We start from the raw sequence: 25408 nt of genomic DNA on the forward strand, positions 1-25408 counted from the left end.
CTAATTTATGCAGTAGCCAAATAGCTTGCTCACAATTTTAATGACAGGTGTAGGCAGCAGTCTATACAGTGTGTGCACTTTAAAATGTTTCTGTTTAGGCCACAGCTTGTGTTAGCACCTGAAGGAGGTAAGAGTGCTTTGTGGCTGAAGAACAAAAAAGAGAATATATACAGTCTCAATGAAGCCTTTTAAGTGGATTGAACTTCAAGTAAATACATTGCTTTTCTAGGTCTGGCTTATCTGTGTGTGCTCTGTATTTGCTAATTGCAGAACTCCATGCCAGCTTGCAGGTGAGAATGGGCAGATACAAAACCAGAGTTAGACATTTCAGCTCCTTACACGTCACGTTAGCCACAATTCTTTCCAAAGGAGTCAATGTATCAGATCAAATGCAGAGTATCCAACTGATGTCCATGCCAGTGCTTCCAGACCAGGCCTGAATAGTTCCTTTCAACTACTGTATATTTAAAAAGAAAAAAGAAACTGAAGTAACCGATTCTTGTTTTCATTTTCTGGCCACATAATGAATAATACCCGTACTTTCAGAAATATTTGTTTCCCGCAAGGCTGCGGCTCGATGAATGAGCATGATTTTTTTTTCTCCCCAGGGTATGCCAATGTATTGAGCTGCACACTGGCAGATTTTTCTAGCTTGTTTTGAGATAAAGTAATTACTAAAATGTTCTCTCACTCACTCACACACACACACAGTTCTAATGGCTTTCTTCCAAACACAGAAAGCGGATAGTGTGGGTCTTTCTAATATGAAGCCTTCAGAAGGAGAGAAATCCCATAATCAGGTGCACAATTGATAGTGCTACTATATGAGTTTGGTGGACATGTATTAGTTAAGTTTGCATACTGGCCATCCCCTAAGAACATTCAGTTAAAAAATGTGCAGAAGTTGTAAAGTAAAAAATGTACATAAAAATGATCTTTTGTCAGGCTTGTGAAAGTACCTTCCCTCCTCACCATTCCTTTCCCAATAGCTTTTCCAATATTATCATTACTGATTGCTGCTGCTTCTTATGGCTGTCATTGTGCTGTGTGGCAAAGGTCCCCAGCTTGTTCAGCCTGTGGAATTTTGAGAAAGGCTGGCGGGCATCATCACAAAACACCTGACTTGAGGAGTTGGGCCAATCACAAAATGGCTGCCAAGGGATGAAGCACTGGCTCTTTGCTTTGAGGATGAAATGCTGGTTTGTTTCAGTTTCCAGAGAAGAGGTGCAAGTTGCTCCTGTCTGACCACAGAAAGAAAAAGCCTAAGAAATGTTCAATAATTTTTTTAATTCAGTTTGCCAGTAGTCTGCAAGCTGTGGTCAGCAGGCTTGGACATTCAACTAACTGCATTTGCACAGTTAACATGATTATTCAAAGACCTGATTATCCCTCAGTCCTTGTGTTGCTTTGCTCTGCCTTCTCCATCCCTCAGTTTTCTGCCACCACTCCCCTCTCCTCCCTCCCGGTCTTTTGTTTACCACATTTTGAATGCTTTGGGCATCTTGGCTCTGTTAAGTCAGGCCAATTGCGCTGATGGGACAGTCAGTGCCAAGGGCAGTCTGCTTGGAACTGTCCTGGCACACTGGAGAACAGCTCTGTTTTGCTTAAGGGACAAGTTGCTGGATTTGCTGTTGCCTTACAGAATAATACCTGTGCCTTTTAAAATGATGTAAAGGGACTTGTTGACATTTTTGCCCAAAAGGAGCCTGTTAGTATGGCACCATTATTAAACAACAGCAGCAGTCATTGTTAAATATGCCACTGGGGGAGAAAAGAATCCTTTCTTTAAAAGTAGCCATTTATGTCTAGTTATTGCAAAACAAAAATTCAACTCACAGTTTTACCTTCAAAACAAAATGTAGTTCAGTGAGAGATGCTCATGCCTTATTATTAAAACCATTTATTTTCCTTTCCCTTTGTCATTTCATGTACAGGTGAACTGAAAACATTGGCAGCTCTTGACCGAGAGCAGAAAGCAGTTTATACTCTTACAGTGAAAGCTTCAGATGGTGGAGGAAGATTTTGCCATGCTAATATTATTCTTAATATAGAAGATGTGAATGATAATGCCCCAGAGTTTACTGCTGATCCATACTCCATCACAGTATTCGAAAACACAGAGGTGAAAACTCTGTTGACCAGAGTGCAAGCTACAGATGTGGATTCAGGTAGGATTTATTGAAAAGCATTTCTAGCACAGCCTTAACTTTGGAATGAACCATTTATTTGCCATTTTTCTTCTTTAATATCCACTATCCCTTCCTGCCTTGTAATGTGCTTGATGCTCACAGAATATAAATCATGATCAAAATAACCATGAAATTGCTTAATCCTAGCCAACAAATGCAGGTGTTTGTTTTCTCATTAAATGAAAAGGTACAACATTTCAACAGAAAGTAAAAACCATACCTACAGAACAACAACAGGTAACTCACTGTGCCCTTAATGTTTAACCTGATTACATATGACCATTGTTGAAAAACTGTCCTTATTGCTATGGTGGATCATGAAAGTGTATGTATCTTCAGACTGTGTTTAGGCTATCCTCAAGGGACAGCTAGTTGCATAGGCATCAGTCCATTACAGTTTTTCCACAAATGGAAAGATTCCCCAGGAGCAATGTTGGATGGGGAGGGCATTCCAATCTTAAGCAGAAAGGTGGTGGTGAGAAACTTGTGCTCCAAAGGTAAAAGTCCTTCTGCCTGTGGACACGCTACACTGAATCCAATCCATTGTTGACATCTTAAAAGACTAGACTGTGTCCTAGGCTTTGCTAAGCCAGAGTTCACTTGGTCAAAGATATGAGGTATTATCCATAATGTATATATTTTGTAAAAATATACTGGCACTATTCAGGTACAATGAAGACTGTAGATTTATACTCCACCCTTCTGTCTGAATCAGAGTCTCAGAGGGACTCACAATCTCCTTCATCTTCTTACAACAGACACCCTGTGAGGTAGGTGGGGCTGAGAGAACTCTCCCAGAAGTTGCCCTTTCAAGGACAACTCTGCAAAAGCTATGGCTGACCCATGGCCATTCCAGCAACTGCAAGTGGAGGCGTGGTGTATCACTCCCGGTTCTCCCAGATAAGAGTCCATGCACTTAACCAAACTGGCTGTGACTATTCTCTGCACTAGAAGACTGTGACTGTTGTCTGCATTTGCATATTTGAGTCTGTCTCTCTCTCACACACAAACACACAATACAGGAGCAAAAAACAGAAGAATATTGGTGGTGGAGGGAAGGTGGAAGACGTTGTTTCAAAATGAAGGCCGTGCATTCAAAGTTGTTATATGTTATTGTGCAAATACTAATAAAGATCCAGTCAAAAGATCCAAGTGATAAAATCTGCAAGTGTAGACTGCTCCCAATTTGATGAATTGTCAAAAGCATGTTGAATAGTGTAAGTTGACCTCAAAATAACTGTTCTGAAAGCTTCCAACTCCTAATCAACATTTTACATACGCAGCTGCAGGGAAGTATTCTACACCGCTCTTAGATTTCAGGGATACCCAGCAGTCTTTTGCCAGGCATCTCATACAAGCGTAGAGCTTTAAAATATGCTCTGCAGTTGACAAAGCTAAATGAAAAGAATTCCCTGTTGGTAGCATATTTGAAAGCCCCTGACATCTAGGGAAAAAAGCAGTTTACAGAGACCATAGGACATGCTACATAGAGCTTCATAGGTCAGATAGTTCTTGGGTGAGTGGTAATTTCTTCAAGAAGTTGAACTACTGCTGCGTATTCCTAGATTTTAGCACTTTTCAGGATTCATTCTCTGACTCAAATATGCAAATGCAGAGAATAGTCACAGTGGTGCATCTGAGCAGTTCTGTGCCAGTACATTTTGTGCAAAAAATATCATTAACTTGCTTATCCTGTAATGCAAATTTATATTAATATATTAGTCTGGATATTTCACCAGATATTCGTATTCCCTGCTTGAGTTTGAATTAGTAAAGGAGTTTGAATCAGTTCTACAGTCATATCATAAGAAAAGCTGGATTTGATTTAGATAAAAGTGGAGTGATAATGGATGGAAAGAAGCATTTAACAATTTGAGATATGCAGACGAGCAGAAAATATTGAAGACTTGAAATGATTCCTGATGAAGGTGAAAACAGAACATGCCAAAGCAGGATTACAGTTGAATATCAAGAAAACAAAATTAATGACTTACTGAGAAATTAAACAGCTTGAAGGTTGACATGGAGAAATTGAAATTGTTCAAGATTCTCTATTCCTTGGCTCCATCATCAACCAAAAAACTGCAGCCAAGAAACAAAATGAAGGAGATTGAGATTGAGAAGGGCAACTGTGAACGAGTTAGAAAAGATCCATAAGTGAAGGATGTGTTGCTAGTGACTAAGATCAGAATAATTCATACAATAGTGTTCCCCATTATTATGTGTGAATGTGAAAATTGGACAGTGTAGAAAGCTGACAGAAAGTTGATTCATTTGGAATGTGGTATCAGAGGACAGTTCTATAGATGACATGGACCACCAAGAAGACAAATAAGTGGGATTCAGATCAAATAAAGATTGAATTTCCCTCAAAAGTTAAAATGAACAAACTGAGACTATCATACTTTGGTCATATTATGAGAAGAGTCACTGGAAAAGACAATAATGCAAGGAAGAGTTGAAGGCAGAAGGTAAAAGAGGAAGATCCAACATGGGATGGATTGGCTCAGTAAATGAAGCCACAGCCCTCAGTTTGCAAGACCTGAGCAAGGCTGTTAAATGACAGGATGTTTTGGGGTTTTTTTGTATAAACAATTTTATTAGTAACATATGGTAGTAGAACTATATCTACAACTTATAAAAAGCTTAAGATAAAAAAAACAAAAACAAAACATTCTACCCCACATCTTACTTTTCTCCCACCCCTCCCCCAATACTTGACCCCCGCCAGTGTTATTTTTTTTTGAAAAAAACAGATATTAAAGGTACCTTTAACTATCAAGAAAAAACAAAAATTGATAAAGAAAAGGATCCCCCCTTCAAAAGTTATATTCTTGTCTTAAAAGTCTTAATCACCAAAAATTGTCCAATGTCCTCTTATTTTCCACTCTTTTTCTACATATCTTCTGAATTTCTTCCACTCCCGATTAAAAAGTTCTAAATCGCAGTCTCTTAGTTTTCTTGTTAATTTGTCCATTTCACTCCATGACATAACTTTTATAGTCCAGTCCCATTTTTCTGGTATTTTTTCTTGCTTCCACAACTGCGTATACAATGTCCTAGCAGCTGAGAGCAAGTACCATATTAAAGTTCTATTTTCTTTTGGAAATTTTTCCATTTGTAATCCCAGCAGAAAAGTCTCTGCTTCTTTGTTAAATTCATATCCCAGGATCTTAGATATCTCTTGTTGAATCATCTGCCAAAACGTTTTAGCTCTTTCACAAGTCCACCACATATGGTAGAAAGAACCTTCATGCTTTTTACATTTCCAGCACCTATCTGGCATCTTATTGTTCATCTTTGCTAATTTTTTTGGAGTCATATACCATCTATACATCATCTTAAAACAGTTCTCTTTAATGCTATGACATGTTGCGAGTTTCATAGAGTTTTTCCACAGATATTCCCAAGATTCCATCTTTATTTCTTTATTTACATTAATTGCCAATTTTATCATTTGAGATTTCACTACTTCATCTTCTGTAGTCCATTGTAAAAGTAATTTGTACACTTTTGAAATTAATTTCTCATTATCTCCAAGCAGAACTCTTTCCATTTCTGTTTGCTCTTTCCTTATTCCTTCAACTTTGATATCATTCTCCATCAAGCTTTTTATTTGTTGCATTTGAAACCAATCATATTTATAATTCAATTCTGCAGTTTTCAGTTCTATTTTCCCACTTTGTATTTTTAGTAGTTGGTTGTATGATAGTTGTTTTTCCTTAACTGTTTTGGCCGTTAACTTTATCACTTCAGCCGGCACTATCCACAAAGGTCTTCTCTCATCGCCATATTTCTTGTACTTTATCCACACATTTAGTAAGCTGCTCCTTATATAATGGTGAGAGAAAAGACCATCCATCTTCTTTTTCCCATAATACAAGTAGGCATGCCAGCCGAATTTTTTTCCATGGCCTTCTAACACTAGAAGTTTTTTATTTAATAGCGTTATCCATTCTTTCAACCATACTAAACAAATTGCTTCATGATACAGTTTCAAATCTGGTAATTGAAACCCACCTCTCTCTTTTGCATCTATCAGGACTTTCATTTTAATTCTAGGTTTCCTCCCGGCCCACACAAATTCCGAAATTTTTCTTCTCCATTTATCAAATTGCTTAGCATCTTTCACAATGGGGATGGTTTGAAACAAATACATAATCCTTGGTAAGATGTTCATTTTTACTGCAGCTATTCTGTCCAACAATGACAAATTGAGCTTGTTCCACTTTAGCATATCTTCTTCTATTTTACGCCAGAGCTTTTCATAGTTGTTCCTAAACAGATCAATATTTTTCATTGTTATCTCTACCCCTAGGTATTTTACCTTAGAGGTAACTTCACAACCCGTTAGTCTTTGTAGTTCTTGTTGTCTATTTTTCTGCATATTCTTACATAAAAATTTTTATTTTTCTTTGTTTATGTAAAGTCCCGCCAACTCCCCAAACTCTTGTATTCTCGTTAACAACAACGGTGTAGCTTGTAAGGGATTTTCATTTATAAACATTATATCATCCGCAAATGCTCTATATTTATAGGTATACCCTTTTATTTGTAGTCCCTCTAAATCTTTTTCATCTTGGATCTGCATCAGTAAAATTTCAAGAGTCATTATGAACAACAATGGCGAAAGCGGGCAGCCTTGTCTAGTACCTTTACTAATTTTCATTTCGTCTGTAAGATCTGCATGAATGTAATAAGAGCTAAAGGGAAGGTACCAAATACATGGAAGGAAGCTGTTATTTCTTTGATACCTAAAGAAGGAGGAGACGTTACAAATGTGAAAAATTATAGACCAATTTCACTTTTGAACAATGATTATAAAATATTTACAAGAATTCTGGCGGAACGACTTAAGCAATATCTGATAAATTTTATAAAGGAGGACCAAGCTGGTTTTCTTCCCAAAAGACAAATAAGAGACAATATTAGAACTGTTGTAAATATTGTAGAATACTATGAAAGACATCCAGAAAAGGAAGTAGCACTATTCTTTGCGGAAGCAGAAAAAGCATTTGACAATTTAAATTGGGACTTCATGTTTGCAGTGATGGAAAAAATGGAGCTTGGAGAAAGTTTTATAAGAATGATAAAGGCAATATATTTTGAACAAAGGGCAAGGTTGTGAATGACAGGATGTTTTGGAGGTCATTAGTTCATAGGGTCAACATAAGACAGTAGTGTTTGACAGCACATAAAATGCAGACAATGATAATAGTTCTTGAAGAACTCATTTCTTCTGTTGCTTAGAGGGATTTTTCATTCTTACACATATAGGGCTGGATCAAGCCAGCTTTTTTGCTCAGTCTTACCCAATTCCTATCCTTACTAATACCAGCCCCTAAGGTCAGGAGCCTGTGAGTGCTCCTGGAGCCCTCTTTGACTATGGAGGCCCAGGTAGCAACCACTGCTAAGTCTGCTTTTTTTTCCATCTGTGGCGGGTATGGCAGCTGACCCCTTTCTTGGAGCACCGCGACTTAGCAATGGTGATCCATGCTATGGTAACCTTGAGGATAGACTACTGTAATGCCCTCTACATAGGGCTACCTTTGACTCTGACTCGGAATCTGCAGCTAGTGCAGAGTGCTGTGACGCGATTGTTAATGGGGCTCCCCCGATGGGAGCACATTCAACTGGTGCTAAAAGAACTGCACTGCTGTCTATTGTGTATCGTGTCACATTCTCAGGGTGCAGGCAGGCAGGAGTCCAAAGCCAGTCCAAGGTCAAAGTCCAGAAAGTCAAGCAGGAGCCAAGTCACCAGTGCAGAATCACAAATTGGAGAAGTTAATGTCCAAAAGCCAAAAGGTCAGGGTGCCAAGGAAATCAAGCAGGTCAGGATCAGGAAGGAGTGTGGATGCAAGCCAGAGAATAGACTTGTTGCTTCCACAAGGTTACCAGGTCCTGGGTGGGAGCTATATGGGAGTCTCAATCAGCCTGCTCCCTAGGTGGCAGTGACTCTGCTAGAAGTCAGGGCTGATAGATCTGAAGCATTTTGCGTGCCTCATGTCTTCGCTCTGAAAGTACTTTCCAGAGCCTGCTTCGAACTCTTGAGATGGGAGGAGGAGAGCTTGGAGGAGACTGATCATCAGTAGCTGACACTGGTGCCTGGAGAGTGATTGATGGGCCAGCTTCTGTTTGTTCAGCTGAGGAACTGGCTGGCAACTCTTCCAGGTCTGTTAACCCTTCCAGCTCCTCCTCGTCAGGGCTCATGACATACCGAATCCGTTTCAGAGTTTTGGTATTGACCTTCAAAGCCCTATATGGCCGAGGATTTGCCTATCTAAGGGTAGACCAAGGAAGCCCAGACTAAGCTCTACATGGGCTAGGGCCTTCTCAGTGGCAGCACTGATGTTATGGAATGCTTTCCCAAAGGCCACGAGAGCCCTGCAGGACCTCTCCCAATTCCACAGGGCCTGCAAAACCAAATTTTTTCAACAGGCCTACAACAACTAACGTGGGAGGAGGCTGCCATTGTTATGTCACTGAACAATATCATCTGTAAGACTGCTAAGGAACAGATAACTGAGATATGGAGAAACCACCTTCGTTATGAAATCTTTTTATAGCACCTAATAATGTAGTTTTTAAATTGTTTATATATGTTTTTTATTCTTTTATAATTGTAATTTGAATTGTTTTTACCATGATTGTTAGCCACCCAGAGTCCGCTTGCAGAGTGGGTGGCATATAAATCCCACATGGCTTTTGCAGCGCTGGTCCCATGATCTCCAACATTGTCATTTTTATGGTCAAGTGGAACCCCATCCTCCTTTTTTTCACCAGTGGAAAGTTGGTTGGTCCAATCCATGACCTACCATTAATTTCCACTGTCAGTGTCATGAGATAGTCACAATTCAAACAAAATGACAAGTAACAAATGTCTTGTTTTCTTTATTTTAATGGGGAAGATTTGTATCTTACTAATAATTAAGTTAAATAACAAAAGACAGTTATTTCCTCCTAAAAATGAAGAAGTGGGACTGATGTTCTGTCTCTTTTTGTATGTACTTTGTAAAGAAATCTACAAGAGGCTTTGCAAGGCATTTTTCTTCGCTGGGACTTTCATTGGTGCATCTTTTGCAGGGAGGGAGTCATTTCTGGAGCTTTATGCTATTGGTTTTTGTTGTAATGTTTTAATTGTGATTTGTAAACCAACTTGAGCCACAAAAAAATCTATAAATATTTTCAATAAATCAGTTACATGACTTACAGAGAACATCTACATTAGCTTTTCTGTTGTAGGAATCACTCAGTAAGCTGACTTCTTTATTTGCTAACAAAGTCTGAGTCCAGTGGCACCCTTAAAACCAACAAGGGTTAAAATGTGGGTAAAACTTTCATGTGCATGCTGAAAGAATTCCAATTTTGGGATACTAAATATGCATCGTGTTTTAAAAATAAATTCATGTACATTCATAAAAATTGATAATGGTGTTCCAGAAAACCATTAATTGGTGAGGGCTTGTTTGTTTGTTTTTTTAAAAAAAATACAGGACTAAATCGGAAGATTCACTATTCCTTGCTAAATTCTGCAGACGGACAGTTTTCTATTGATGAATTATCTGGGATAGTTCGGTTGGAAAAGCCTTTGGATCGGGAGCTGCAGGCAGTATATTCTCTGATTGTAAAAGCCGAAGATGAAGGTTCCCCTAGAAGGCTGTCTTCTACTGCTGTTCTTGTGGTTTCTGTTCTGGATATAAATGATAATCCACCTGTTTTTGAGTATAAAGAGTACAGTGCAACTTTATCAGAAGACACAGTGATCGGAACAGAGGTTCTGCAGGTTTATGCTGCTAGCCGGGACATTGAGGCCAACGCTGAAATCACATATTCAGTAGTCAGTGGAAACGAACATGGAAAATTCAGTATTGATGCCAAAACAGGTAACCAAAACTTGCTAATAAGCTGAACAAAATACATTTACAGTCCAGACTGACATATGCCTACTTAGAACTAGGTGTTTAGTGGGGAAGTCTGCTTCACAGTAAGTGTGTACAAAATTGTAGTCTTTTGTAGTGCAAACTTAGTTTCTTTTTATTTCTCTGTAATGTGTTCTATTAAAACTATGTTCTATTAAATGTGTTCCATTAAAATTGCCAATTAGGCTCATTAGATGTGTTCTATTCCATATAATTAAAATTTATCAAAAAAACCTGAAAGACATAAAACGATTAATATAATGAAAAGTGTTGGTAATTATTGATACAAAAACTGCCATTTTCAGTAACTTTATCATGTTACCCATCCAGAGCTGAGAGCTCAGTTTCACTTTATGTAGTGCAGTGTTCTCACGTAAGAGAAACACGCTTCCAAAATAAGATAGGCTGTCTTTAGGCATCATTTGCAGTTGTTCATTTACTAAGATCTACCTGAAGTTTGATATAGCCAGTATTCCAGTTTGTTTTCACTGTATCATAAAAAAGAAAACACATACAGAAGGTATTGTGAAAGTTTGGACACAGTGGATTTGTCCAGATCACCTGGCTGAAGGCAAGTCCCAGGCACCAACAGGTCACCCAGCAAAGATTCTAGGATTTCAGTCCAAAGCCAAAGTCCAGGACTCAGTAGTACAATCCAAAGTTGATTCCAAAAGCTTAAGTAAAGCAGATAACTGGTAGGATCATCGGCAGGGTCACTGACAAATTGCTCCTACTCTGGCTGCAGCTTTATATAAGGAATTTCCCTACAGGTATTTCTGGGTCCCATGTTAAGCTTTTTCTCACAACCTGAGTCAGCTCTCCTACTCATGAGTAGTACTGGGGCTCAGATTCTGTCTCCTAGCATTTTTTTTTAAATCAGAGATGCCCTTGGACAGCCAAGCATGTGCTTCTGCACCTGGTCAATGCCTCAGCCCTAGCCCTTCATCTCCTTTGCTCCTGGGATGCTTGGGAGACCATGGTGGGTTTGCTGTGGATTGGGTCCATGCTGGGGCCTCCAGACCCTGTTGGCTTAGGGGGTGGTAACTGGTGCAGGCTTAGCATCGTTTTGAGGAGGCATTGGAAGGTCTGTCTCGCTGAAAGCGTCTGCCAAAGTGGGGCTGTTCTCTTTCAAGGACTCTTCTTTCAATGCTAACCCAGAGTGGTCCACAGGATTGGATCCTGTGCATCTGCTGCACTAGCAGAAGAACCTTTCGCATTAGGAGAAGTCGTCTTCTGCCAGAAGGAAGTGTCTGCACTAGCATAATAGATCCATGGGATCTGATCTGCTAGCCACAATTCACAAAAAGTTCACTTGGTGCCATTGAAATAAAGTTAGCCACTACTGAATCCAGTCCTGTTGCACTTTAGTTAAATGCAACTCATTTCCTTTGATCAGGACCAGTTTCTTATATGTGAGACTTCCTTTAAAGGTTACATCTGTATGTCCTTGGAGTGGTAATATATTCAGCCTTCCAGGTGAAGTACTAAGAATGAGAAATGTGGGTGGAAGAGGTCGTTCGCATGATAAGAGATGTACTCCAGTAGTAACCCTTGGCAGTATACAAAAACAAAAAAGTATGTGTCTGCTTCTGTGAAGACTTCTCTCCTGTTTTGCATGAAACAAGGCAAAGAAATGCAATGCCAGTCTGAGCCGCTGCCAGTCTGAGAAGACAATACTGACTTTGATGGACCGAGGGTCTGATTCAGTATAAGGCAGCTTCATATGTTCAATGTTCATATGTTCAATGGTGTGTTAATACATACCCAAAGTCTAGTCAGAAATTTGTAGAATGTTCCTGAAATTATTCATTAAGTACCGTATTTTTCGCTCCATAAGACGCACCTGAGCATAAGACGCACCTAGTTTTTAGAGCCGTTTGTGTGAATTTAGAGGCATTTGTGTGAATTTTTTGCAGTATTCGCTCCTTAAGACGCACACACTTTTCCCTCCACTTTTTTGGGGGGGAAAAGTGAGTCTTATGGTGCAAAAAATACTGTAACTTGCAAACTACAGTTGTTATGACACATCATTTTTTGCTGTAATAGAAAAATGGTTTTGCATGTGATTTTTTTCCCCCCTTGCAGGTGCTATTTTTGTTATTGGAAGTCTTGATTACGAGAGTTCCCCTGAGTATTATCTGACAGTGGAAGCCACAGATGGAGGGTCACCTTCCTTGAGTGATGTTGTAACAGTGAATATAAATGTAACAGATATCAATGACAACACTCCAGTATTCAGTCAAGACACTTATACAGCAGTAATCAGTGAAGATGCTGAAGTTGAACAATCAGTGATCACAGTATGTACTTCCATTTCCCTCTCCTCTCCTCTTATTTTGATAATATTGCACTAATATTTTCTTGTTGGAAAAATAACAGCTGTGCTTTGAAAAGTGAGATGGAGGGAAGACATTGTTTTGCTTTGTAATTGCTTCAGTTTTCTAAACAAGTATTAAAAGCGAAGCTGTAAGCAGTGAAAATTTTGAAGTATTTTAGGAACAGTTGTAATCTGTTGTGAAATGTGAATGCATTTTCAGGAAGAAGGAGATCAGTCTAGTGGTTACTCATGTATCTGCATGTCTTGTAGGTCATGGCGGCTGATGCTGATGGGCCTTCAAACAACCACATTCATTACTCAATTATAGATGGCAACCAAGGGAGTCCTTTCACAATTGACCTGACCTTAGGTGAAGTCAAGGTGGCTAAACCTCTTGACAGAGAGAAGGTAAGCTTCTGCATTTAAAAAATTTTGAGCACAGCCTTCCAAGTAATACTGCCACATAATCATTATTTCATTTCAACATGAGATTTTGCTCATAGGAATGAGTCGAGCATTTGGAGCCCATCCACTATATGTTTGCACAGACTGTACAGTCCCAGAAGGAATAACAAGTGTCCTTTTGTTCTCCGCTTTCTGCCTGTGTCTTATATGTCACACGGAGAGGCTAGAATCCTTGTCACTGTCATGTTATCTTTGCATTCGCAGGGACAGTTTGTTTCAGTTTCATATTAAATTAGCCAGTTTGTACTGCCTGATTAAACTGGATAATACCATTAGCAATGCTGCCCCAGCAGCAGTTGTTATAACTAGGGATGGGTACAAACTATGAAAATGGGGGTTCGTCCTGGTTCATGGGGTCACACAAAGCTTCATGAGCCTCCCCATTTACCAAACTGGTTTGTTTCATGAGGTTCATGATGCAGAGGTGGGGTGGGGGGGAATCTCACTTTCCCTCCTTTCTGCTGGTGGTGGCGCCCCAAGGCCAGTGGAATGGAAGGGAGGCAGGATCTTGCAAAAGCCATTTAAAGAGAATGTTTTTGTAAGCCTCACCATGTGAGAGTGAAGTCCAAGCAGCAGTCCTTTGAAATGGCTTTTGCAAGCCATGCTGTGTGAGAGTGAAGTCCAAGTATCATGTTCACCTGGAAGTGGGTGAAATTGCCACTTGGACTTCATTCGCACATAAACTGTCAACAAGATCCACACAAACCTCCATGAAAAACATGGAGATTCATTGGAAGTTTGTTGTAGACATGATAGCATAACCCTCAGCTCATGAACCAGGCAATGTTTGTCATGAAATTAGGTTTGTACAGTTCGTGCCCATCCCTAGTTATAACTACAGCAAATAAAAGTATATACAATGCTGAGGACAAACCCAGTTCTCCAGACCATGCTTGGGAGGCTCAGGAATGTGCCATGGGCTCTTTTCTCGCCTCTCACATGCAGGTTCCTTCCTTCCCTCACTTCCTTCCTTCCTCTAACTGTTCTTTCCTATAATGTCCAAATTTGCTAATGATGCCTAGTGCCGAATCCAAGTCATAATTTCCAAGATGACTTCAAACCATAATTTCAATAAATAATCTGTAGTTTAGGTGCTGGCCATCATTTGCCAGTTTGGGCATCACAGTGAAGTACAGGTAAAGTGCAAAGAAGCATGAGTGGAGCACCATCCCATCTTTGCTGTAGCCTCACTGCAAGGCTTGATGTTGCTCAGTAGGTTCTTGCCCTTTCATGAGCAGAAATGCTTCTCTTTTAGATGTCAGCTTTGGATCTCGCCAGGCCTTTAAATTTGGATGGGAAATGTTGAAAACCACATAGCTCTATCTGTCTTCTTGTGTTGCCATGTAGATATACAAGTTTCCATGCGAAATGTGGCTTCTAATCAGGGCTTTTTTTGTAAGTGGAACTCATTTGCATATTAGACTGCACACACGCACACACATCCCTGATGTAGCCAGTCCCCTAAGAACTTACAGTAGGCCCTGTAAGAAGAGCGCTGTAAGCTCTTGGAGGATTGGCTACATCAGGGGGATGTAGCCTAATATGTAAAGAAGTTCCTGCTACAAAAAAAGAAGCCCTGCTTCTAATACTGTTTGCACAGCAAATGTATCCTGTTTCTTTCTGTAACTTATATGTATGTTTGTGTGTGTCTGTTTTACTCTTAAGTTCTCAGGTTACACGCTGACAGTTCAAGCATCAGACAATGGGAATCCTCCCAGAGTCAATGTAACTACAGTCAATATTGATGTATCTGATGTAAACGACAACCCGCCTGTATTCTCGAAGGGGAATTACAGTATTATCATTCAGGTAATTTATACATTGCACTTAAGCATTTGATGACTTCTGTGCGGCGACAACTGACTTTCATTTGGCTTATATTTTGCGAGTGACCAGCTGTCAAAATAAGCAGTGGGACTGTCAGTGAAGAGGGGAGGTCTGCAGTGCCTCAGTCAATAATGAGATCTGCATAATAATGAAAACTAGATTTATTTGTTTAGTTTATTTTACAAAACCCGTCATATTTAAAAATGGTAGTTCTGATTGTGGATGATATAGAAAAAAACACCTTTCTTGCATCAAAATTACATTAAGATATAACTAAAAAAATGTTTGGGTTGAGTTGAAAGTGCCACATTTCTCCTTAGTACACTTCAGGGCTTTACAATATTTCAAGAAGTTGGTTAACATGTGAGACTGAATCCTCTCTACTGTTAGAGGAAGAAATGCAGATTTTGTTGCATTTTCCCCAGCCCTGCGGAGTCCCTTCCAACCTTAGAAATTGTGGCTGTTTAAGGGCCCATTTGGGCTAATAGCCATTGGAGTTGTTGCAGGGGCGGGGGGGGGGGGTGCAGAAAAGGGTAGAATTGCACACTTTTTTCATCAGTCGGGAAAGCCTGTTTCTCCCGTTCCACATTGCAGCCCCTGAGCTGCACAGTTGTTCATCAGAATGAATCCACAACCCCAGAATTTGATTTCTCAGGGATGGAAGGAACTGCTGGAGGAAGGGAAATTCAGCAAAAATACTTGCCTTCCACTCATGGTAGTCAGGATCCAACTTACAGATCCCATTCTTCAGTGAGATAAGATTAAAGTATAGGGTAGTAAAGTGTAGCTATTTTCTTGGTGGTGAAAACATTGACTGTGATCCAGAAGGTAGCACATACCAAACATTTTTGGAATTTTCCACAAATACTCATACTGAGTTTGAAACACTGCAGATTTTACATAAACGCTTTGGAAAGAATAACTAATGCTAATGAAAGTATCTCATATACAAACCTTATCCACTTTTCCAGGTCTCAAATACATCATATTTTTTCTTTTAAAATTCCGAAAAGTTCCTAAAGCATTTTTTTTCCAATGAGGAAATTTTCTGAATTTTGAGTGCCTTGAATTGTGACCATGTTAAGAAACATTATTTTTCCCAAAGATTTATAATCTAAATTTTTAAAATTTTGACAGTAATGTTCACAAATTTCATCTCAAACTCAAAGGTCAGTTCATATTACAGTTGTCGCATGATGGCCATTTTCAGTAATTCTGTGTAGTCTGTTGTACTTTGGCATGCTGTTTGTGTGGAGTGCAGATCTCAAGATGGCAGCACAGACATTTTACAGAACCAGGAGTGGGCTATATGGATGAAATTGCCTCATATATGAAGCATTCTGAGCACCAGCTATCCAAGCGATAACAGCAGCCACATGTTGAAGCTTAAAATAACCTCCGTGTGACAGCAGCAGCACAAAAACCAGCCCTAGCCTATTCCAATTATAGGTCTATGATTAAGCACAACATCTTTTTAAACTCTTTCTACAATATCTGCTTTTACATCCACTTCTCCTGCTTTTTATAGGAGAATAAGCCTGTTGGGTTTAACATCCAGCAGCTGTTAGTAACAGACAAGGACTCATCCCACAATGGGCCACCTTTCCTGTTCACCCTTGTGACTGGAAATGAAGATAACGCTTTTGAGATTAACCAGCAAGGAATCCTTGCAACTGCTATTCAACTAAAGCGCAAAGTGAAGGATCACTATTTGCTTCAAATTAAGGTATGGGATGCTGTAATATTTATTTAAATGTTGCCTTTGTATGTCCAAGAGGATTCTCCAATGTGACTTTAACAGTAGTGCAAATACAACTAAGCAAGAGTAAAGGGGGAACACAGGCATTCTAAGAACTTTTAGCCACATAGAAAACCGTAGCAGCAGCATCTCCACTTGACAGTTTTGTGCCTTGGTGGCAGATAAATATTTTCCTTTGATGCTGTCACCACTAACTCTAGCCCATGGACAGCTGGCTTCATTGTGGCACTCTAGCTGTAGTCATCCCTGTTGTTTCTTCCTCAAAAGCTGAGAAGTCTGTCAAGGTCTTGCAAGCAAGAGGTGGTACATCGTATGAGTCATGTCAACCACCTGGTACATTTCCTTACTTGTGATTGGTCTGGAAATTCCCTGAGAAATAATAGGAGATCTTTCCCCTGGGAACCATCCTTCACTTTCCAGGGCAGAATTGTAGTAACAAATCCCATGCATGCATAAAATCTGTTGGGGTGCCTGTGTTTGGCCTTAATATATATTGCTATTAAAAATGAGCTGGCATGTTGTGGTGGATGAAGAGTTGGGCTAGGATCTGGGAGACCCAGATGCAATTCCCCACTCTGCCATGGAAGCTTTCTGAATGCCCTTGGGCTAGTCAGACACTGTCAGCATGGAGAAAAGAATAATGAAAGCTTCTTTAGATCACCACAGGGAGGGAGGAAGGAAGGAAATTAAGTTAAATAAATTTCACCATTTTGGAGTAGACAGTGGCCACCATATTGACATAAAAAACTATAGCCCTTCCAACATAGCTCTAAAGAGTGGGTTGATATTCCAGTGAAGTAAACATTATCCATTTTCATGATGGGTAAGTAGCTCTCTTGTGCAAATAAATGTTTCTGCCAGTGATCTCTTTGTGTGAGCAATTTAACAATGGAGCACTAAAAACATGTGATACCACGAATTCTTTTCTGTGGACAAGAAAACTGACCCCAGGCTACACCATTTGCTTGAGTAGCTAGTTGAACATTCAGACTGGCTCTTGCTAGTGAAATTGACTCTTACGTCACAAAGATGAAGAATTCCGAGCAACAGAACCAGGGCCAAAAACCTTGCGCTGTTTAAATAGAGCTGTGGGAGAATTGAGTAGAGAGAATTTCTGGCTGTACCCAAAATAGATGACTGTTGTTCTTGATGGAGCATTTGGTAATATGTTTGGAAATTGTAATTGGATTACTTGTAAGTATATCAAGAAATATACTCATTGGCTAGTTTTATCTGTGACTATTAAAGAATGGTTTTGTTTGAATTTTAGACAAGAAAAAGTACTGTGACCACCATCTGCTGTTTGAAATTGGCTACTGCCACGGTTGTATTGAGTTTTCAGGGCACTATAGAACTTCCTGAATTACTGGAATCTAGAAACATTTCTAGGTAGATAAAAAATGTTTTTCATAAGTGATGTGTTAGCCCATTGCTCTAATATAGGATTTTGATGATCTCAAAAAATAATGCCTTGGAAGAGACAGTGGTTCTGTCATTGTGAGCTCCTTTATAAACATCATATTCCTTCTCTCGTTCATTTTTATGAAGGAGCCCAGTCCCTCGTGAGCAAGGAAAATGTGCATCCTGCAATGAAGGGGGGGAGGTCTTTCAGAAATGGGTATTCCATGGTATTTCTGAAACCCCTACACAGGAGTGCAGCTGATTGGTGTATGTGTACCCCCAGGCAAATGGTCATTTCCCTATTTCATGTATAACAAAAGGAAAGCTTTTGGGATGCTTGCTGCTTGCTAAACTGAGTGTTCCATAGAATCTCTCCAAAAGTGGCAGTGAAAGTGAGAGATCTTCACACACACACACACACACACACACAAGCTTTGGATTGCATTCCACGTTGGAAGCAAACTGCACTGAATATTTTAAAATGACAGCATTGTAATCTTTCTGTCAAGTTTAATGTTGGTGCACAAGGCTTTCATTAGACCTTTACCTCTGTAATAGCTATGTACATACATAGTTATGTTTTGCTTCAAGTTAAAAGTTGATAAAATTGAGTAGAAACTCACTGTTGGTTTCCCTTTAGGTGGCTGATAATGGAAGACCTCAGTTGTCATCTTTGACGTATGTTGATGTCAGAGTCATTGAAGAAAGTATCCATCCTCCAGCCATTCTGCCCCTTGAAATCTTCATCACAGCCTTTGGGGAGGAGTATTCTGGTGGTGTCATTGGAAAAGTGCATGCCACTGACCAAGATGTGTATGACACTTTAACCTACAGTTTGGATCCCAAGATGGAGTCCTCTTTCTCGGTCTCCATTACAGGTGGCAAGCTGATCGCTCACAAAAGGCTTGACGTTGGGCAGTACCTCCTGAATGTTACTGTTACAGATGGGAAGTTTACAACCTCTGCGGTCATTACAGTTAATATCAGACAGATCACTCAGGAGTTATTGAATCACAGCATAGCCATCCGGTTTGCCAACCTTGCCCCAGAAGAATTCATCGGTGACTACTGGCGCAATTTCCAAAGAGCTTTACGGAGCATCTTGGGGGTCAGAAGAAATGACATACAGATAATCAGCTTGCAACCCTCGGATCCTCCATCCAACCTGGATGTCTTGCTGCTTGTTGAAAAGTCAGGTAGTGCTCAGTACCCAACCAGAGCCCTGCTCCATAAGATAAACTCTTCTGTGGCTGACCTTGAGGAGATCTTAGGCGTCCGGATACTGAATGTTTTTCACAAGCTGTGTCAGGGCCTGGAATGTCCTTGGAAGTTTTGTGAAGAAAAAGTGACAGTGGATGAGAATGCCATGTCCACCCACAGCACAGCCAGGCTGAGTTTTGTCACCCCACATCATCGGAGAACTTCAGTTTGTCTTTGCAAAGGTAAAGAAGGCACAATGTGGGGGGAAATCTTGAACTGCCAAAGAGAACTGAATAGCTAAGTGTATAGTACAGTATACATTAGATTAGTTTTTTGACTAGTGAAAAAATAATTGATCAACGTATTGGTTAAATAATAGTCAAGTATGGCATTTTTGAAACATACACTTTATTGGAACAGCAAAAAGATGCTTTGATAATTAGCAGATGTGATGGATGCTGTTGTCCATGTAACATCAGAACTAACTTTTAAAAGCCAGTGAGTTGTTATAACTTTTTACAGTAATAAATGCATTTCTCCTCTCTGTTTTTTTATCCTGCAATGCTAGAGTCAGTCTACAATTATACATTTTGTAAAAAGAAAAAAATTACAACTGCAATAAAGCAAACTCTTGTCAGCTACTGAAAACAGGAGTCAGTTTTTGGAGGCTGGTTGTGCTGAGCAGGCTTCGTGAAACGTTTGACAGTATTTGACTGGATCAAATAATAGGCAGTTAGTTAAATGAACAATTGATACTGTTTAAATCTGACAATTTAATGCTGTGCTTGCCAATCCTAATGCGATAAAAATTGACTTAATTTCCCCTTCTTATGTTAAAAACCCCAGTGGTAAGCAGGCTGAATAGCCCAGGCTAGCTGGAGCTATTGTCAGAATTTGGAAGCTAAGCAGGGTCGGCCACAGCTAGTACAGTTAGATGGGAGATAACCAAGAATGTCCAGGGTTGCTGTGCATAGGCAGGCAATGGCAAACCACCTCTGCTCATCTCTTGCCTTGAAACCCCATGAGAGGTCATCATGATTCACTTGTGACTTGCCCTGACCTGGATAGCCTAGGCAAACATCTCATCAGATCACAGAAGCTAAACAGGCAAGTACTTGGATTGGAGATCTCAAAGGAATACCAGGGCTGGGACACAAAAGCAGGCAATAGCAAGTCACCTCTGAATGTCCAGGCCCCCACCAGAGGTTGCCAGAAGTCAACCATGACTTCCGGGCATATGCAGACACACAATAAAAATGAATCACTTGTGACTTGATGGCACATCATCATTATCATGCATCTGAAGTTAAAGAGATAACATGACTGGAGGCTGAGTTAGCTACTAGCTAAACATCTGTTATGCCCCAATCCTAAATAAAGGTAACCCTTCTTAACCCAAGTGATTTCAATGTACTTAGTCTGTTTAGGATTCTGCTGGTAAGCACTTTGAATGCCCTTTTAAAAAAAACACTAACATAACACTGTTAATCTTCTGATAAGACTTCATGGCCAGCATTTTTGCCACAAGGAATCTCTAACACAGCCTTTAAGGAAGAACATTCTAGGGGCGTTTTAAAATTGTGTGACCTTCAAAATCCAGATTACTGGCTTTTAAGGGTTGTGAAAACAGTTAAAATGTATGTTTGGATTTAGTGAGGGAAAATGAAATGGCAGTAACCATGTTGGGAAGAAAACAGGAACAAAACATCCTGTGAGCAATTCTCCTAGCAGGAGCTGAAATTATAGTAGTTTAGAAATTCCATATCCCTTATGATTTCTTGCTGTCTGGCCTCTTTCCTTGTCACCCGCTTAACTCGGTTATCTTTTTTCCCACCTGTTGTGTCTGAAGAAAATTAAGGCCTCAGTTTTTGACAATCCTGATTTTAAAAACTGTCACATTTGAAAAGAGGAGTGTAAAAATAATGCTCTTCTCTCTGTTTTTCAGAAGGAAGGTGCCCTGTTTTAATTAGTGCATGTGAAGGAAACCCGTGTCCTGAAGATACAGAATGTATTGTGGATCCTCATGAAGGAACATACACTTGCTTGTGTCATGGAGGCAGTATGTCCCAGTGTCCCGGTGAGAACTTATCTCTTAATATCCTTTGGCTAAAACTTCAGCCATCTCACAGAGAAGTCTGGTTTTGAACCATGTCTTCCTTTTTCTTTTTTTATACAGCATCAGTTGGTCCATCACTGACTTTTACTGGAAGCAGCTATATTAAATATCGCCTCATGGAAAATGAAAACAAGGAAGAAATGAAGCTTACCATGAGGCTTCGAACATATTCTGCCCATGCAGTTGTCATGTATGCCAGAGGAACAGACTATAGTATTTTAGAGGTTTGTCACGCCTGATACTCATAATCTTTTAATTACACTTGGTTTAGGTTTCCAAGTTTAATGTCTATATAAAACATTGGCAATTTTGAATTGGTTAGTTCAATTCCAGTCAGTGTGGATTGGTTAAAACTGAAACATAACAAGGAGAGCCAGTATCTAGCAGGTAAACTACAATAAATACATGACACAATTTAGCGTATTAAGGAGGTACTTGTACTTTTTTAACGGCTATCTGTTCAGATGCACATCTGCCTGAGATTATTACAGTCAGAAATACCATGAAAACAATACTATGAGAAAGCTATTAGGGAGGGGAAATGAATGAAAATTCCAGATGGAAAGACATGACAAGGCATAAGGGAACTATGAAAATACATGTTTAAGGCATCGACCATATTCTCTGCAGCAAAATCTCTGTCTTGATGAACATTCACAAAGTATTCCTGAAGTCACTTAGCTTACTGGAAGAAGGAGTGATGATTAAGTCAAATAATTAGATCAAAGAGCCCACAGGACCAGTAGGTGGGGTAGGTGGCTGCCTAGGGTGCCACCCCACCTGGGGGGGGCACCACCAGGCACCCCCTTACTCCCCTACACTCTTCCGAAGAGCACAGCATTTTTGCAGCGCCTGGCCACTTTCAACCCAAAAGCAGGGGGGCCACTTTCAACCCAAAAGCAGTGCTAAAACACTGCATTCTCTGAAGAGCGCAGCATTTTAGTGCTGCCCAGCCACTTTCAGGTTGGAAGTTGCTGAGTGGTGCCTTCATGGAAAGGCACTACTCAGCTGCTTTCATAAAACACTGTGCTCTTCTGAGAGCACAGTGTTTTAGCAGCGCCCCCCCCCCCCGCCCTTGCTTTTTGGGTTGGAAACAGCTGAGCGCCACCTTTCCATGAAGGCGCTGCTCGGCCGCTTTCATTCCGAAAGCAGCCAGGCACCACTAAAATGCCTCGTGCCAGATCGCCCTGCATGATGATGTCATCATGCCATGCACGTGAAATAACTGGGAGGGGGCGCGGCACAGGGGTCTGCCTGGAGCAGCAGAAACCCTAGCGCCAGGCCTGAGAGCCCATATGCATCAAGAGATGGTCATGAGTATCTTTAAAAGCACATGGATTGCCTTCATGTAATATAGTTGGAAGCTTCTCTTCACGTGTGTGATACATTTTGAGGGTTAGATGGTTGCTCCGTTTCTGACTTCACTATCCGTCTATTGTATCTTTATCTCACTCATCCTCTGCAAGTTGCTTAACAGCACCATAGTTCTCTTTCCCCTCATTTTATCATCACAACAGGAGCCCTGTGAAATAGGTTAGGCTGAGACTGGCCCAGGTTCACCCAGCAAGTTATATGGCAGCATGGGGATGTGAATCCAGGCCTCCATATCCTAGTCTAATTCACTATACTTAGAGGTCACTTCTCTTCCAGCATCACCAGGTGGTGGGTGTGGATACAGAAGCAAAGGGGCTCCAGTCTGTATGCTGTAGGCACCTTTCTCTGTAGGAATAGGCAATCTGGGATAACATTACATGGTTGCTAAGAGTAATGTGTTCATTACACAACCAGTAATGTTTTCATTAATTGCTTTTTTTTTTAATGCTTAGATCCACCACGGAAGGCTGCAGTATAAATTTGACTGTGGGAGTGGTCATGGAATTGTGTCTGTGCAGAGCATTCAAATCAATGATGGCCAGTGGCATTCAGTGTCTCTTGAAGTTGATGGAAACTATGCCAAGCTGATCTTAGACAGGGTACACACAGCATCTGGTATAGCTCCTGGTACTTTAAGGACATTGAACTTGGACAACTATGTATTTTTTGGTGGCCACATTCGACAGCAGGGCACAAGGCACGGAAGGAGCCCACAGGTTAGCAATGGCTTCAGAGGCTGCATGGATTCCATTGTACTTAATGGCCAAGAGTTGCCTCTAAACAGCAAGCCACGGAGTTATGCTCACATGGAAGAATCTGTGGATGTGTCTCCTGGATGTTTACTGACTACTACAGGAGATTGTTCAAGCAGCCCATGCCAGAATGGGGGCATTTGTAGTCCGCTGCTCAATGGAGGTGAGTTTCGTTCTTCATACTACTTATTTCATGATACATAATAAACATAATACTACATAATATTAGTGATATTAGGGCAGCCACTTGATCGTACCTAACATTCCATAGGGAAGATTACAGTCTTCTTGTTTATTTGTCTCCATGTAAACTTGATCTTATATGAAAAAGAAGACTGCAGATTTATACCCCACACTTCTCTCTGAATCAGAGACTCAGAGCAGCTTACAATCGCTTATATCATCTCCCCCCACAACAGACACCCTGTGAGGTGGGTGGGGCTGAGAGGGCTCTCCCAGGTGCTGCCCTTTCAAGGACAACCTCTGCAAAAGCCGTGGCTGACCCAAGGCCATTCCAGCAGCTGTAAGTGGAGGAGTGGGGAATCAAACCCGGTTCTCCCAGATAAGAGTCTGCACACTTAACCACTACACCAAACTGGCTCCTGGTACTTTAAGGACATTGAACTTAGACAACTGTATTTTTTGGTGGCCACATTCAACAACAGGGAACAAGGCATGGAAGGAGCCCACAGATTAGCAATGGTTTTAGAGACTGCATGGATTCCATTGTTGAATTGGTTCATTTCAATATAGCTTAAGTGTGTCTTGAGTTTCTGTAGGTTGCATTACTCATATGTTCCTTGAAAATAATTGAAAAACTTTGTCTTACAAGTGGAAGGAACCTGTTGCTGTTAGAAGCTGTGGGGTTGAGTTCCAGCATACTTAATCTGCATATTAATCGGCATACTTAATCTGCATATTAACATATTTTCTGCAGATGTTCAGGCTCTTGTTTCATCATGCAGTCTTTTTACATTACAAATCTGTAGTCCCTTAGTGAGCTCTTTCGTAACTAGGTGCTTGCCTGGGCATCTCTCAGATGTTAATTTTTTTCGGAGAGATGTCCATATATTTACAAAGCCTTAAAAATAGTTAAAATATATTAATCTAAATTGTAATATAATTATATAATACATAAATATAATATGCATTAAAACGAAACCAGTGCATAAGGAGATCAGTCAATTAGAAACTTGCTGGAAATGTTAAAGTACATTTTCACAGTTGTCTGGGAAAAACTGGAAAGTGTCTGGCCAGCAAGTTTCTACTAGGATAGTGTTCCTTACAACCACTGAAAAGGCCCTTCCTGTTATATATGCTATTTTAAATGCTGCAAACTATCTTTATTTCAATCCTAAAGGAAAGCAGGGGAGAAATTAATTAAATAAGCAAGCTGTGTTCTTTGAATTATGGGAATATGGTAGTTGCTGAAACGGCTACTGTTAATATAACTGATTTTAGGGATCTGTTTGCTATGTACATCATAGACTTGCCCTATATTTCACTGTTTGCAGCCTATGACAAAGATAGAAAGAAAAATATCCAGTCCCTTTCAAATGCTTCTGGGTCCCCCATGAGTGCTTTTGTGCTGTGTTTTTGAATAATAGGAATATAGTATGTTAGCCTTTTGTTAGGGTTAGGTTGCAAAACATCATAGACCACCCATTCTAAGCTATAAAATATGGTTGATAGTTTTATTTTCTTGTATTTTCATTGCAGGTTATGACTGTAAGTGTACAGCTTTGTTTACGGGCACACACTGTGATGTCAGCGTCAACCCATGTGCTTCCAATCCTTGTCTTTATGGCGGGACCTGCATCCCAGTTAACAATGACTTCATCTGTCAGTGCAGAGGACTGTACACAGGTCAAAGGTATGGCTTCCTTGCTTACCATTAAGGCAGATTTATACCTACAGTAATCTTTGCAGCATGTGCTTTGTTTTCAGAATATTACTTCAATGACTGTTCTTTTTGGCTCATGCATTTGTTGAGCTGATCGAGATATTAGGCTTGTGTTGGCCAGCACACCTGTCATGCCAGATACTTCTTAGGGAGTTGGTTGTGTCTACCTACCAAGCGCACTTCTTA

At 40.2% G+C, this 25408-nt stretch overlaps 1 protein-coding gene across 7 annotated transcripts in view; it reads left to right on the top strand.

Annotated features, from left to right (window-relative positions):
* FAT1 (FAT atypical cadherin 1) overlaps nt 1-25408 on the top strand; it is a 157500-nt gene that overhangs the window by 118736 nt on the left and 13356 nt on the right. For all 7 annotated transcript variants that reach the window (XR_009555787.1, XM_060246423.1, XM_060246424.1 and 4 more), the window contains 11 exons: nt 1935-2168; nt 9683-10072; nt 12194-12408; nt 12696-12833; nt 14556-14699; nt 16246-16443; nt 18518-19319; nt 21023-21154; nt 21254-21417; nt 23020-23482; nt 25039-25192. Coding sequence is in view for 6 of the 7 variants with exons in the window: in XM_060246423.1 (XP_060102406.1) it covers nt 1935-2168; nt 9683-10072; nt 12194-12408; nt 12696-12833; nt 14556-14699; nt 16246-16443; nt 18518-19319; nt 21023-21154; nt 21254-21417; nt 23020-23482; nt 25039-25192 (3034 nt within the window). In the remaining variant the exon portion in view is untranslated. The remainder of the gene's footprint in view (nt 1-1934; nt 2169-9682; nt 10073-12193; nt 12409-12695; nt 12834-14555; nt 14700-16245; nt 16444-18517; nt 19320-21022; nt 21155-21253; nt 21418-23019; nt 23483-25038; nt 25193-25408) is intronic.

Source organism: Heteronotia binoei, chromosome 9 (genome assembly GCF_032191835.1).
Source record: "Heteronotia binoei isolate CCM8104 ecotype False Entrance Well chromosome 9, APGP_CSIRO_Hbin_v1, whole genome shotgun sequence".
Classification (NCBI taxonomy): Eukaryota; Metazoa; Chordata; class Lepidosauria; order Squamata; family Gekkonidae; genus Heteronotia; species Heteronotia binoei.